This window comes from Ctenopharyngodon idella, chromosome 3 (genome assembly GCF_019924925.1).
Source record: "Ctenopharyngodon idella isolate HZGC_01 chromosome 3, HZGC01, whole genome shotgun sequence".
In the NCBI taxonomy this organism is placed as follows: Eukaryota; Metazoa; Chordata; class Actinopteri; order Cypriniformes; family Xenocyprididae; genus Ctenopharyngodon; species Ctenopharyngodon idella.
This window is the reverse complement of record NC_067222.1, coordinates 37420529-37436865: the sequence shown is the minus strand read 5'-3', so window position 1 is coordinate 37436865 and position 16337 is coordinate 37420529. Positions and strand designations below refer to the sequence as shown.

The 16337-nt window shown below is 35.9% G+C and overlaps 2 protein-coding genes across 2 annotated transcripts in view; one reads left to right on the top strand and one right to left on the bottom strand.

Moving 5' to 3' along the window:
- nsmce1 (NSE1 homolog, SMC5-SMC6 complex component) overlaps window positions 1-16337 on the bottom strand; it is a 135014-nt gene that overhangs the window by 96354 nt on the left and 22323 nt on the right. The window lies entirely within an intron of this gene.
- mslna (mesothelin a) lies at window positions 1135-16142 on the top strand. Its single transcript, XM_051887710.1, has 45 exons — window positions 1135-1206; window positions 1407-1459; window positions 1571-1596; window positions 1834-1855; window positions 1965-1999; window positions 2110-2235; window positions 2327-2529; window positions 2619-2745; window positions 3086-3259; window positions 3366-3434; window positions 3804-4015; window positions 4544-4613; window positions 4855-4989; window positions 5078-5280; window positions 5684-5787; window positions 6728-6846; window positions 6960-7133; window positions 7276-7307; window positions 7400-7497; window positions 7612-7634; window positions 7746-7767; window positions 7849-7873; window positions 7959-8055; window positions 8139-8279; window positions 9777-9988; window positions 10069-10205; window positions 10468-10586; window positions 10689-10844; window positions 10951-11156; window positions 11261-11346; window positions 11637-11767; window positions 11857-11982; window positions 12111-12301; window positions 12395-12486; window positions 13225-13355; window positions 13482-13606; window positions 13694-13811; window positions 13899-14108; window positions 14265-14436; window positions 14531-14683; window positions 14776-14825; window positions 14924-15056; window positions 15154-15236; window positions 15347-15476; window positions 15953-16142. The coding sequence occupies exons 2-40, from the start codon at window positions 1423-1425 to the stop codon at window positions 14557-14559; spliced, it is 4515 nt and encodes a 1504-aa protein (XP_051743670.1). The 5' UTR covers window positions 1135-1206; window positions 1407-1422; the 3' UTR covers window positions 14560-14683; window positions 14776-14825; window positions 14924-15056; window positions 15154-15236; window positions 15347-15476; window positions 15953-16142.

Sequence of the window (16337 nt, the reverse complement as noted above, 5' to 3'; positions counted from 1 at the left end):
TGTAATTATAGACCTAATTACAGAAATTACAGCTGTAATTAACTAATATAAGTACAGTGTAAAAACATGTATTTATACACAATAAGTCTATTTTATTAATTTAAATGTTTACTTAGTAGTTAAAGACACTTAAAATGAAGGGGTCTGATTAACTGTCAAAGAAAAAGAAAACGTCTAGGTTACTATTGTAACCCCCGTTCCCTCAAGGAGACGTTACGTCGATACTGACGAAATGGGGTCTTGCCATTACGTCAGTATCGACGTAATGTCAAACGTGACTGACTGAATGGGAACATTGCTCTTCTAAATATACAGTGGTAATAATTTTGTAGTAATCTTTTGCTGCACATCAGTACTATATGTTTTGGTGGATGGACGATTAGGGGAATTTGGCCTTTGTTTCCTCATGTTTATACTCCTGTGGAACAGGAAGTCATGACTGGACAATCTCATGTTCATGATCACCCTGATGTGCTAAAAAATGTAAATATGAATGGAAATATACTTCAGAGATACAGGTGCTGGTCATATAATTAGAATATCATCAAAAAGTTGATTTATTTCACTAATTCCATTCAAAAAGTGAAACTTGTATATTATATTAATTCATTACACACAGACTGATATATTTCAAATGTTTATTTCTTTTAATTTTGATGATTATAACTGACAACTAAAGAAAATCCCAAATTCAGTATCTCAGAAAATATTTTACTCATAAAAAATTCTAGGGGTGCCAATAACTGTGGCCAACGTGTTTTGGAGAAAAACATTATTTCATAATGTGATTTTTCCCCCCACTTTCATTTCTTTTCCTTCAATGAAATGTTAGATTTTTGCTAATTTTATGAATTAAAGATCAAAAGGATAAACAATGCAAATTTATTTTTACAGTCATCTTTGAACATATTTACCAAGGGTGCCAATAATTCTGAGCACAACTGTAAATATATAATTGAAGAACCTCAGTTAAAATTGAAAGGTGACTTGCTTACTTTTTGTTTTAACAGACACTTTGTAATATAATGCATTCCTACCATCTTGTTTTTGCCTTTCCGGGAAGTAGTTGTTAGTCTTGTTTTGGACTTGCTGACGTGGGTAAACAAAGTTGGCCCACACCCTTTTGATACTTCAGTTAATAGCGGACCTGCTGCGCTGCACACACACACACACACACACACACACACACAGATCCTCCTGTTACAGGTAAGTGCTTGTGTCCTCCTTGAATGCCTGGGTATGAAGTTTGAAAAGATAAAAAATAAATAATATTTATAATAAAGAAGACAGTAAATATTCAGATTAATATACTTAAAAATATTATTCATAATTGATCATTAATGCAATTTTCCACATGCAAGTTTGTTTGAAATAATAACATTGTTGCATTGTATCTGTTTGATCAGGGGTTTCGGTGTGAAAATGGCACACTTTCAGCTTTCTGTGCTCTTTGGTTTAGGTAAGAGGAGAGGGTTTTTTTTTTTTACTTTACTGTTCTAGTTAATTGCTCACTGTGAGAAATAGATCTTTAAAGAGACACTGTTCATGAGTTACACTTTCTCTTTTATAGGATTAATCACACTGATAAATGGACAGGTATTTAGCACTTTCTGCACAACATTATTTTGTGGATTCTGCTTTTTTCAATCAATTCAAATTTGATCCTTTATAAATATTTATTCAGTTATTTTCCTGGTTTTGCTTGATTGAATTTATAAACGTCTTATTGCACACCAACTTATCACGGGTCGATAGAAAGAAAACTTACTTGATTGTGATGATGAATCATTTACCATTAACAATGAACATTCATTTTTCTTTCTGTTTCTTCAGTGTGTGGTGGACTTTCAAAATGGTGCGTTATGAATTGAATAATTTTTGCCACAAAACTGAATATTCCAGTCAACTCTTTTTTTATACTATATATACATTTTCCCCTTCATATTTATTTATTTATTTTACAGGCACAGTTTCCAATAACGGTTCCTCATGCTCTTCAGTGAGTTTTTATCATTTGAAGCAATATGATGTGGCTAATATTAGTATTCACTTTAATGTGAAGAATGATGATAATTTAATTCCTCGCTTGTTTCCCCATTCCTATTTCAGTTCTCAAATACAACGCTCAACAACATCCTCACCTGTTCAGCTATACAACTTTCAGACTCGTCGCAGGGGAATGTCAATAATCTCAAAGCATTTACTGACTCTTCCTTTGATTTGTACACATTGCTGGTACAGTATATCAACATATTTCGAACATATTAAACCTGCTCGTTTTTAAAATGAAGTCACCTATTCAGTGCCTCTTTAATCATCCAAACAGAGATCTAGACTTGACATTGGTCTTGTCGCGAGATCCATCAATAACGTCAGGTCAAACGGCTCAATAGCGGGAACCCTGAGTGATGCGGATTTTGCAAGCCTCTGGTTTCAAGTGAAGCTCAGTCCATACCTGTCCTCACTGTCCAGAGAGACGCTCTCCTGCCTGAGTCAAAGCAGCCTCACCTGCCAGAGCTTCCAAGCACTGTGTGTATATCCGTAGGCTACATAAATCATGCTAATATTTTCAGATACTTTAGCTGTGTGTTGAAATCAGCTTGATTAACATTTTACAGGCTAAACAATCTAAGCTCGCAAATCGGCACTGAAAGACAAAGGATGGTGTATCAGAACTTCATAAAACCTTTTCTGGCGAAATATACAGCTACCGGTGCTGTATTTTGTGCACCTGACTTTAATTGGGTAAGTGAATAAAAACGAGTCGTTTTTAATGTTTTAGGTTATAAATCAAATCATAACGTTTATGCCCGTTCACAACGGTAAAGATATAGTAGACGATATCACTTTCACAACGATTTTTTGTTTTCCAGCTGATGAAGGTAAAAACATTAACAGCCAATCAGAATCCGTGTACGAGCTCAAGCATTTAAAGCGGCAGACGACATTATATATATATATATATATATATATATATATATATATATATATATATATATATATATATATATAGTTGTTACAGTTATTGTTCTTTGTGTGAAGGGGCCTTGAGGTGATTCATTTGAATCTTTGTGTTTCTTTGCAGGTGGCTGCCCTAGATAAACTCACTTCAGAGCAAAAAGCTGAGCTGTTCTATCAGTTGGAAGCGGCTGATAGTCTAAATAGTACTGCCGTCGATCAGATCTTCCAGAGTTTACTGCAGCCGTTTAAGAACATAGTACTTAACGTGAGCCTCGCCAGTTCAACTGATTCTGAAAAGGTTAGACAAGCGTTTTATATACAGTGATGATAATGTAGCTGAACTGGTTCAGTGATGAAGCATGGATGAAGAAGTTGATCCTAATTCTTTTCACATCTGTGTGCAGAATCTCACAGACTTCCTTCCCTTATTGAGACCACTGGGAAGATTCATCAATGCGACCGCTGTTCAGACAGTAAGTGTTTGTGTATTAAAAGTGGTATAATAAAGCCTATTTAATGATGTCAGTCCTTAACTTTTTTTTGAACAAATGAATAGCTTGAAATGCAGAATGATGAATCAAATTATTTGTATACATAAAGATTTGCTATTAAATACTCTCACATGAATAATTCAAAGGCATTACATTGTTGTGGCAGAGGAATAGACATTAAAAAGGGTGGCTTTAGAGTCAATATAATGTTTATTTTATTTCCATACCATTGTACATAATCCTATTAATTGCCTCTCTTTGTTTTTCTGGTGCCATGAGCATCACATTTTTTAAATTAATTGCGCTTAATATGCATAAACCTGCTTGACATACATGTATTTTCTGTTTCAGACAAATGTCAGTACAAATCTCAGAACCAAAACCATAAATCTTCTGGTGAGCTGGATCAACGTCAATGCCCCCAGCAACCCCCAAATAAGCACTATTAACATCAGCAATACCAGTGATTGGCTTGATACTGTGGTTATTCCTCTGATGAAGAAGACTAACCCGACTTACCAGGATTTAAATAAAAGTCGCACAAGTATAGCCGAATCTATTTTGTGAGTAGCACTTCTGTCTGCATTATAAAATTAGAGCACTAAGAAGAAACAAAATTAACAGCGATTGCAGAGGACTTTTTGATCATTTTGAAAGGCTACACAGGATGCCAACAAAGCGCAAAAAGTCTTTTTAATCAGTATTTTGTATTTTTTATTTTATAAGTTGTTCCAAACCTATGTGAGTTTCTTTCTTCTGTTGAACACAAAAGAAGATATTTTAAAGAATGTTGCTAATCAAACGGTTGACGGCAGCCAGTGACTTCCATAGTAGAAAAAAAAAATACTATAGAAGTCAATGGGTGCCGTCAACTGTCTGGTAACCGACATTCTTCAAAATATCTTTTTTGTGTGTTTGTGTGTGTGTGTGTTCAACAGAAGAAAGAAAGTCATACAGGTTTGGAACAACATGAAGATGAGTAAATGAAACTTTAATTTTTGGGTGAACTATCCCTTTAGAAATTAGAAACATATGTTCCTCACAGCATATCTGATTTGTTTCAACTTAATTTGTTTTAACACTTTTTCCAGTGCTCCAGTACCTCAAACTCCAGATCCTGTCAACGTTTGTAAAGTCACCAGCAATAACAGTTCCTGTCTTGTGAGTCTTTCACCAATCACGTTTTCAATCTAATACATAGTTAACCACACCTTGATCAGGTCCAACAAGCCATTTGGCATGTCACACATGTAAAGAATGTGTAAAATAAAACTAATGCACAATGTGGTTTTGTTCACATGTACAAAAACTGGAACATCTAGTACAAGATGCAAATATCTCAAACTGATTTACAGCCCAGATAATCAGTTTTGGTATAAAGCTACTTTCTGGTCATTTGCAGATATCACAGAATGGAGAGAGTCTGGCGAAAACGATTAAATGTGTTGCTCAATCAAATATGAGCTTCACTGAGGAAAACCTGCGACTTTTGATTACTGAATTCTCCAGACCACTGCAGACACAGATAGAGCAATCCGTAAGGATACAAATAAAAAAAATTTGTGTGTGGGTGCTATATTCAAAGGACTGCCTTTTTTGGAAACATATGTTTCTTTTTGCTGTAGGTAATGAACTCATCTCAGAGCAACCTCACAGCCTTGTTTGCAGAACTGCCCGCTGAAAGCTTCACGTCTGGAAATCTTGATGATGTGGAGTTCATGAGATTCTGGTTCCAAATCAAGATGAAGCCTCTGCTGCCCAACGTTTCGAAAGAATTCCTGTCTTGTCTCCGCACACGCAACTTCAGCTGTCGGGCCTACAAGGCTCTGTACGTTCCTCACATTCCCCTCAGCTGATATCTAAAAACTGTTTCTTTTCTGGTTATCACAAACCCATTGGTTTGCGCCTGATAATTTAACACTCACATCCTGCTTGAGGTTCAGTTTACTTCCTGGTTGTATGAGGCCCCAGAAACCAAAAGATTAATTAAATAAAAATTAATGAAAAATAATGAATGAACAAAAATGCAAAAAAAATTAGAAACTTTTAGTGACAATAGAAATTATTATTAAATTAACCTATTACAAACACGGTATTGTTTGTTTTCTGTCTTATAAAATATCTTGTTACTATTTCAGTGTGAGAAAATGATGCAAATGACTGAACTGTCCAAATGAGTCAAATCACATTCTTTGTATCTTTGTACATCTCTAACTGTTTTATTTCTGCAGTTTTGAGGGACTAAATAATAATACTGGACTGATGGACAATGTGAGACAGAGATGGATCCTCAATGACTTCATTGTTCCTTTCTTGTCACAACGTCAAAGCACAGGTAGAAATTATTTATCATTCAATTTAACAGACATATTAAAGGGTTAGTTCACCCAAAAATGTAATTTCTGTCATTAGTTACTCACCCTCATGTCGTTCCACACCCGTAAGACCTTCGTTCATCTTCGGAACACAAATTAAGATGTTTTTGATGAAATCAAAAACAGTGAGGCCTCCATTGCCAGCAATGTCACTGAACCTCTCAAGATCCAGAAAGGTACTAAAAACATATTTAGATCAGTTCATGTGACTACAGTGGTTCAACCTTAATATTATAAAGCGACGAGTTTTTTTGTGCGCCAAAAAAACTAAATAACAACTTTTCATCAATATCTAGTGATGGCTGATTTCAAAACACTGCTTCGAAGCTATACAAATCTTTTGATTCGAATCAGTTGTTCGGAGCACCAAAGTCATGTGATTTCAGCAGTTTGGCAGTTTGATACATGATCCGAATCACTGATTCGAAACAAAAGATTCATAAAGATTCAAAGCTTCATGAAGCAGTGTTTTTTAAATCCCCCATCATTAGATATTGTTGAAAAGTAGTTATTTTGTTTTTTTGGCGCACAAAAAGTATTCTCCTCACTTTATAATATTAAAGTTGAACAACTGTACTCACATGAACTGTTTTAAATATGTTTTGAGCACCTTTCTGGATTTTGAGAAGTTCAGTGGCATTGCTGGCCACAGGCCTCACTGAGCCATCGGATTTTATCAAAAACATCTCAATTTGTGTTCTGAAGATGAACGAAGGTCTTATGGGTGTGGAACAACATGAGGGTGAGTAATTAATGACAGAAATTTCATTTTTGGGTGAACTAACCCTTTAAGAGTAACATTAGACAAAATTATTCATAATTTTATTTGACACATGATAATTTACAGGACCCCATATAAATGACGAGTAATGAACAAAGTATTTCATGTTGTCATTTCAGGTGTCGATTGCACGTTGCCATTTATCAGCAGTTCGGACTTCATCCAGCAAAACTTTGGCAATTACTTTCAGCTTGCACAGCTTCAAGTTGTTTCAAACTTGAACCGCAATTTTTCAGCTGTGAGTAAAACATTTTTAATGTCAGTGATGATTCGAGTAAAGGCTGACTGAACACATGGATAAAAGCTTTGTAAATGTGTGTCAGTGAAGATTGTGTCTCATGTCATTTACAGCTGGACGTGCTTCCTGTTCTCACATTGGTGCAACTGGATGAACTGGTGTTCGGTAATGCTTCGGCAGCAGACCGAACGAACATCCTCACAAGAGTCTTTGACTTCCTTCTTCAAAACGCTAGCAAAAACACAGTAGACAGCTTCCTCCGCTCTCTTCAGACACAGGCCAGAAAGGTGTCTAATGCCACATTTTAGATGTAACCTGTGTAGAAATTACAATATTGTAATATAATAATGATAATAATAATAAATATTTTTATTTTGTTGTTCATGTTTTGTTCCTGTCCAACAATGTCTCTTTTTGTCTCTTTTGCAGGCAAACTTCACTTGTGAAAACTACAAAACTATGTAAGTGGCCTTTAAAAGCCAAAACCAATAGTGATCTGGATGTATCGTGTTGAATAAGATCACATTTGTTTTGTCTTTCCTCTGTGAATCAGCTTTGACAGGATCGATCGGGCATTACCACCAGTCCCTTCTAACCAGTCTGAAGCCCTGCTGACAATCAGAGACTTAGTGATGATGATTCCTCCCGATGGTGAGGCACAATCGAGCAATAATACTTGCTCCTAAATACGTTGATCACATCAAAATATTTGAATGCTAAATTCTGCCAGAATTAAAGTGTGAATTGTGTTTTATTTCCCTTCAGAGTGCATTGAGAGAGCGAGTCAAGTAAGTAAAGATCAATTTCATGTTCAATAGATTGTATGTCTGTTTTTATTGTTAAATGAACAACAACAAAAAAAATCAATTGTAATGCAACATTTGTTCTCACTTTTGCAGTGCACAACAACTCCTTTGAATGGTAAGTGTCACTGATTATGTCTGACCTGATGTCAGTGATGTTTCTATAACTCAAAGTCTTTGTTGTCTTGTCCTTTTTCAGAGTTCCTCTGTACAAGTGTCAACAGGTGAGCTGTTCTGTCTGCACTCAGATGAGTTCAACCCTGACGACACAACAGTCTGTAATAAGTTTCATGTTCTTCTGGTTTGCAGCTCGGCTTTGGATCGGTTCTTGAGAGCAGCTCCAAATGCAACAGGCCCACTGAATCTTTGTAACTTCACTGTGTTGGAGTTTGCCTGTCTACCAACGGTAATGTTACACAGAAGAAAAACAGTTTAGTCAGTGTTTGTGTCATTGTTTTAGTTTTAATAAAAGCTCTTTTGTGTCCTCAGGTGTCACAGTTAAACTCTCAACAAGTGGCCGATGTGTTGGCTTGCAAACAGCCCAGCAATGTGGGAAAAGAGACCTGGAAGCTTTTCTTCACCAAAACCAGCACAGTCCTTGATGATGCACTGCTAAAATTTTCCAACATGGTATGAAGCCTATTTTTTAATATCACACTACTGTTCAAATCCTTGGGGCCACTAAGATTTTATAATGTTTTGGAAAGAAGTCACTTATGCTCACCATCATTTCTCCAGTCTTCAGTAGCCATGTTTCCATCCAAAGTTGTGAATTTAACTTGTGTGCAAATTTGGAATATCGCATAAAACATTTGCGAATAAAGAACTGTGAGTCAAAGAGAACAAAATCTTCCTGATGAACTTCCTGATGAACTTCCTGATGAACTGGCGCCACTTCCTGATGAACTGGCGCTAAATATCACTAAGAAAAATGGAAGTTGCTGCAGTAGAAGCCACTGTATATAATAATTTTCGTATATAGTAAATTACTTGCACCTTAGAGCACGTAGACGAAACACAATAAACGCTGTCATGTTATCTTGCATTCAGATGCCTGGTGTTTGTGAACACAATCGTGTGAGGGGCTTCTGGGAGGGAATTATACCGAACCACTTTAACGACAGACTTTGTTCAGGCATTACAGAATGACATTTCAGATGCTGTGCAATGAGATCAGTCTGCTGGTTGCTCCAGTTATGCCGTCACATGTCTTTTTTTTGATGCGCAGGAATTTATTTGGTAAAAGTGTTTCCATCGCAGTTTTTTTGCGCCTGTTTTCGTATCGCATAAAAAAATGATCCAACTCAGTTTCAGACACTTTGAATGGAAACACCAAGATGTGCATACATTCTAAGTGTTTTTTTATGTGATATCCCAAAATGCGCATAAAAATAGGTGGATGGAAACATCGATATGCTGATTTGATGCTTAAGAAACATTTCTATCATTAATGTTGAAAACAGTTGTGCTGCTTAATATTTTTGTGGAAACTGTAAAAAAAATTTTAACATTATAAATGTCTTTCGGACAAAACTGGACAAAATTTGTGGGAGGAGTAGCGAAAAAACTGTTTTTCATTTGCTTCAATATGGCGGACAGTCACATTTAAGGAAAATGACAAATGACACATTGTCGGAATCGGCATAAGCCAGTGAACAAAATTATATAGAGAAAACAAAATTTGGACTGTTTTCAAAAGTTATAAGCATTTTGGCAAAATTCATTATATCTCTGGAACACTAGGTGGCGCTGTGTTCAAACTTCTCAGGTACCTTCAGGACATTCTGATGATGATACATCAGTTTTTGTGAAGATATGTCAAATTGTTTAAAAGATATTGCAATTTATGACAAAATTCAAAATGGCGGACCAATGGTTCGTCCGATTACTCTCACTTTTAATCAATTTAATGTGACCTTGCTGAATGAAAGTAATGCTTTTTTTAAAGAATCTTACTGACCACAGACTTTTGAAATGTACTATATACAGTATATAAAATATTAAAATAAAGTTTAAATTTAAAGTTTAATATGGAACAAAAAAACAAAAACAAGTTTTGCCAACCCCATATTATTATATTATATTATATTATATTATATTATATTATATTATATGTTTATTTTCCAGACTCCCAGTCCCAGCAATGTGTCTTGGTCTGATGTTCTGGATGTGCTTGTTGACGTCCGGGTCGATCGCTTTAGTCGCCAGAGACTGAGTGATCCTGGCTTCATTCGCTCATGGTTTCAGGGTCGACTGAAGCCCTTCTTACCATCAGTATCTCAAAGAGTCCTGTCCTGTCTCAGCCACAAAAACCTCACCTGTGACAGTTACCGCATAATGTAAGTTGGTCTTAGTTACATTGTATGAATTGACATTGTTTTGCAGCCACTAAAATGAAAAATTAAATACGGTCTTTCAGCACTGAGGCTTTTGTGAATGCACCTTTACGAGATGGGCAAGATGTTTGCCTTCCACTGCAACCCAATGCCACTCAAAGACAGGATCTGATCTACACAGAATTCATGAAAGCTTTCCTCTCTCGCAATGACACTGACGGTTGGTTTGGAATATTTTAATCCTCTTTTTTGCTTTAAATTCAACATAAAAGTATGCAAATGTTCACTATATGAAATCATTTGCACAAATATTGTGACATGCCCCATTTGAAATATCAAGTGTCATATACTTGCTCACTCTGTCTCTGTAAGAAAAACACCTGAAAGAGTCATAATCTGTGAGCGAGATGACATAAGTAATTTGAGTTCACATTAAACTAATATAATGAATCACAATGAAAATGTTCTTGTGGCTCTTCCAGATCCCAGCTGCCTTAGAAATACAACCAACAGCATGCAGTGGATCAACAGAAACTTTGGGCCGTTCGTTCAGTCAGCTCCGCTAACAGATCTTGTGGCACTGAACAGAAACTTCACAGCGGTGAGTGTTAAATTACGCAGTCTATGCACATTTCCTCATTGTAAAAAAACAAACAAACAACAAAAAAAAACATTGTGACAGTCAATATGTTTGTCAATTTAGGTGGATGTTCTACCTCTTTTGGCTCTACAACAACTAGTCGAGTTTTCAGCCTCTCCTGGTGCACTAACAGGTCCTCAAAACGTCAGCAATGTCATGCAATTTGTTAAGAATTGCCAGCTTCCTGATTTCTTTGACCGCTTTTTCCTGAAACTGCAGGTGCAAACTGGATATTCATGATAATATATATTTTTTTTATAAAAAAATTAAAAAAATAAAGAATAACTATGCTAATTCTGCAATGATATTATTTTCTCCTGTCCAGGTTAACCTCACACAAGATGTAAAAGCAGCACTGATAAAGCAGATATTTGACAGAGTCAACCTGTCTAATCAAACTATCCCTGATCAGGAAGTTGATTTCTGGTTCCAGAATAGAATAAAACCTCTGTTAGCCAACCTTTCAGAAAGCATTGTGTCTCCATTGTTCAGCATCCTCAGCACAAGGAACTGCAATATCACTCAAACCGCGTAAGAACCAAAGACATTTCTGGATCTGTACATTGCTTTTATGTGAGTGTACATTGAAGCATGTTCAGAGAAGACATTATACACTGTTTAATTTCAATTTACAGACTGCAGCTATTAGACGCTGTTCGATCTTCAGTAGCAACAAATACCAAAAATGCGATCTACAATAGCATTATTCAGTCCTTAAAAGGTATTTCTTCATGTCTTTGACATAAACATCATATAAAAATCACTGAAATAAGTTCCATCGTCCCTGTGTGATGATAAAACTTGAATAATAAACTCAAAAATTATTTATATACAGTATATATAATTTTTGAGTTTATTATTTGAGTAATAATGTATATATATATATATATATATATAATTTTATACTTATATAAATAATATTTAGAAATTATTTTATATATTTTATCAGTATCTTGATTTATTTATCAGATAATATACAACATTTGATGTTTTTTTGTTTTTTACTTGTAGGGTCACAGCCTCTGAGGTGCTACAGAAACAACAGCTTCATCACGTTCCTAAACGAAAGCCTGTTCGGCTTTGGGCCACTTCCAAATCTGACCACCTTCCTCTCTCTGATGCCACAACCTCGGAGATCTGAGGTACAGACTTTCAGAGATATCAACTCTACAGTTCTGATGCTCAATGTAGATTATGTAATCCTAACTGATGTTTTATTCATGTATTTCAGCTTGTAAACTCTATATCTCTTTCTGAACTGGGAAGCTACTTCACACAGCCGGAAGTGGTGGACAGTAATTCACAAATCTGTGTCATCTTTAACAACTTTAACAGAACCCCTGACTTCTTGGAAACCGTGAGTTTTGCTTTATTAGCACATAATACAATGTTCAAAACACATTTATGTAGGGACACTTACATGTAATAATATTTCAGTTCATAATTTTAATTGCTTTGTTTTATTGTTCTTCTTTTGTTTTGCAGGTAGAGGTTCCAGATAATGTTAAAAGCAGCATCCTTCCCTGTGTCTGGCCTCTGGCACTGAAAACAGACAATCAGACGGAGATTGATTTGTGGTTTGACCGTAGATTGAGGCTTTACTTGAAGTTCCTGAACAAAGATATATTAGGGTCACAAGAAACACTGAGTGCATCCTGCCTGTCATACAGGAAAATGTGAGCGCAAATGGCTACGGTGAAATTTATCTACTCAGATGTTTGAATGCAAAGTCTTTTGTAACTTTTAAAGTGCTTTCTCTGTTCTTCTAGGGTCAATGTTTTAGGCAACAATTTCACCTTTAATGGTTCTAAGATTTCCAGTGAAGATGTGTACACCACCATCAAGACATATCTGAAAGCAGGTGAATTAGTCTTTTGTCTCTTTATAAATTACCTTGTTCTTTGCTTAAAGGGATAGTTCACCCCAAAATCAAAATTCTGTCTTTATTTATTCACCCTCATGTCGATCTAAACCAGCAAGACTTTCGTTTATCTTTGGAACACAAATTAAGATATTTTTGATGAAATCTGAGAGATATCTGTCTGCCTTTGCAACTACCACTTTGACGCTTCTAAAAGTTCATAAAGAGATCGTAAAACTAATCCATATGAATCAAGCGGTTTACTCCAAATTTTCTGAAGAGACTCGATCGCTTTTTGTGATGAACAGATTTAATTTAGGCTTTTACTCACATGTAAACATTGATCAGTGAACATAAGCAGAAGCTCAACCGAATGTGAATGACAAGCGAGAGCAAACCTCTTCCGGAAGCTCAAAAGTGCTGCGTAACACACGAGAATGAACCTCATTGGTTACGCAGCACGTTTGAGTTTCTGAAAGAGGTTTGTTCTTTTGAACTTTCTTTTCATTAAAGAATCCTAAACAAATGTATGATGGTTTTCACAAAAATATTAAACAGCACAACAGTTTTCAACATTGATAATAATAAGAAATGTTTCTTGAGCAGCAAATCAGCATATTAGAATGATTTCTGGAATATTTACAGAGTATTTCACAATTTATACTCACAATTTATACTGAAATATATATATATAAAATGTTACAAAATGTTAGTTTTCTTACATTTATTACATTACAGACACTGCTCCAAAATGCTACAACTCCTTTGACCCTAATCTTAACTCAACTGCGTGGTTCGTTAACAACATTGGTATGTTTATAACTTTTATGAGTCTGGACGATCTCTACTCTTTCGGCCCTGAGAAGACGGTATGAACTATATCCACTTGTTCACATAGATAGACCATCAATACTTAATTTATCATCATAACATGTTTTGTGTGACATTATACTGGTGAAAGCGAATTAATACAACTCCTATTTTGTTGTTTGTAGGTACAAATCTTCACTGTGAACCCTGAAAACATAAAACTGTTCAGTCAAAAGACAATTCCGAGGAACGTGCTCAACCGCTACACTGAACTCATCTTTCGACAAAACGTCAACTTTAATCTGTTTGAGTAAGTTTGAACAGAAACCAGATCAGATTCTCATAGCGTTCTCCGAGGTCGATTGTCAAAGCATTAACCATGTTCTCTGTGCACTAGCCTGCCATCAGTTTTGCAGTGTGACGCCCCAGTATCAACTTTCACAAAACTAAATGAGACTCAAACTAATGTTATTCTTGTAAACTTTAATTCATCTTGCTCCAATGTGGATCCTGCAGTAAGTATTCGATTAAAACCTTATGTGAAGTATTTTGTTCATGTAACCGTGTAGTTACTGACTGTTATTCCTTATATTCGTCCTCAGATATCTACAGCCCTTGCAGGAAACATCAAAGTCATAAATGCTGAAGCTATCACCAGCTTGGGAAATAAAGTCGTTGGCTTAACAACTACACAAATAACCTCAGCATCTGCATCGGTTCTTTTCAGTGGGCTCTCAACACTGAGCGCTGTGTCTGGATGGAGCCTCGGACAAGCCAAGGCTGTCATAAACGTGCTTATCAAGGACTATCAGGTAAAATTTAAGTTTGCAATGGAAGTAGTTGAAATTAACATATGAAAATTCTTGATATAACAAAATATTTTTAAGCTACATTTAAGCATTGTTTTTCAAAATAACCTCTTCCTCAGAACCTCAAAATGTTTTACTTTCTTTTTGTACTTTCTGCAGTTCACCAATTCCAGCAGTTTGCTGAATCTTGGATCCCTGATTGGAGGGATGCCTTCAACAATACTGACAACCATTCAGGCCGGCAGAAATTGTTACCACATTAAAAAGTACAGTATTTGTACAAAACATACTGGCTGCCCCAGAAATTGTTCAGAAGACCTTTGTGACCCAGGTATGTGAACAGCATTCATGCATATTTAGACATAGAGACATTTCGAGTGCAAACCATATAAATTTGGGATTTTTAATGTCTTTTTTATATCTAGGTAATCAAATTGAGTTCGTCACCAGCTGACCTAATGACAAACGTTCCCAATGAAATGGCTGTTCAAATTCCAAGAAACTTTCTGAGGAATTTCACCAATTTAAATGTAGATGTTGTGAAACAGTTGAACAATAAAAAATGGAAAACTGAACAGGTACTATAACTTACAAAAATAAAAACATACATAGTTTTTCCATGTAGATTATTTTCTATTAATGGCATATTTTTATTTAAATTTCTTTATAGGCAGTTCTGTTCTTTGATACTGTTGCAAATGTTTTTGATCAACCTGATGAGTAAGTATTTTTGCTAACTTTGTTTAACTCGTTTAAGCAAAAATACACTATGAATATGCATTGAAAGTAACAATGGTAAATGCATGATTTTTATACAGTCTGTCAGTGGAAATTTTGCAAGGATTTACATGCTCACGTGTACAGACATTCAGCCAAACTAAAATAAAAGGCCTGATCAAAGCCTGCAGACGGAGAGCAGGCAGACCCAGGGTGGTACTGAGCGAGACTCAGGTGAGAGCTGACAAAAAACGATATTAAAAAATGTGTACATTTGAGCTTAAAAGCAAAATGAACAATGAACATGCTTTGTTTCTAATTGTTCTCCTAGCTGACTTGCATGTACAACCTGGTGAGAAAGGAATCACCTGTGGATTTTGAAAGCTATCATCCAGATATGTTGCTGTACTACAAGTAAGTTCTAACTGTAATTTTTTTTAAACCACGCACACAAATTTTTCAACTATTCTGTTAAAAAATATATTGCTTGCAAAAGTTGTAAAATACTTTGTTGTCCACCTCAGTTATGGAGCAATCAACAAAACCATCTGCCAGGCATATTTTACTCAGGTCGGAGCAGCAGATCTCTCAATCTTTTCAAGCACGCTGAGAGGAAGAAGGGACATCTTGTGGAGCAAATATATAGATTGCTTTGTAAGTATCATCCAGTGATATCAATCATTTAAGGCCCAGACACACCAAACTGACAACAGAGAACTAGCAATGAGGAAACTCGCTTGCATCTAGGCCAAAATGCTTGAATACACTGCAAAGACTATAGCCAATGCATTTGCTTGAGAGGAAATAACTCTCCATACCAGTAGATGGCAGTAGTCTGTATTTGTCATTCCAAGAAAACCAAGTGAAACCATCACTTTCATTTTTTTCTTCTTGTGCACTGGTTTGAACAGCCAATCAGAGTGATCTCTCTCACCTTCGGGCTCAATCGCAGATTCAAAATGCTCAATTGGTCGAAAAGCCACCAATGGTGTTTTGACTTGTGCCAACGGTGCACAACACACTGCAAAAATTAGCTCAACGATGGCTCGACATTGTCGGCTTGGTGTGTCATGGCCTGTAGATATTATGACTTAATATTTTATTCAAAATGTACATTTTATTCAATTCAGGGCATTTCTGGAACAAGCATCCCGAAACAGAATTTGGCAGTGCTGGGCAACTTGGCATGTGCTGCAAACAGTGACTTCATTACAAACTCAGACCCAGAAATCCTTGAGAACTTGAAGAGCTGCAGCGATCTCTCAGATGGGCAAATATCAGCCATGGAAACTGTTCTTATCAAGGGAACTCCAAAATATGGGCAAGTTATCCTGATATTAAAGGATTTAGAGTCAACTTATCATTAAGCAAAGAATCTTATTTTCAGTTCTGATTCTCTTCATTAGTAAAGTGCACTGGTTATGATTGTCTGGTAATGAAAGGTTATGATTGTATTATTTAGACCAACAAGCAACTGGAATCAGAAAACACTTAGTGATCTGGGAATTCTGCCTT

Coding starts and splice junctions, on each gene's coding strand:
- mslna (XM_051887710.1), top strand. CDS start 1,423: ATGGCACACTTTCAGCTTTCTGTGCTCTTTGGTTTAG. Junction 3,260..3,365: donor GTTCAACTGATTCTGAAAAG/GTTAGACAAGCG, acceptor ATCTGTGTGCAG/AATCTCACAGACTTCCTTCC. Junction 12,302..12,394: donor TGCCTGTCATACAGGAAAAT/GTGAGCGCAAAT, acceptor CTGTTCTTCTAG/GGTCAATGTTTTAGGCAACA.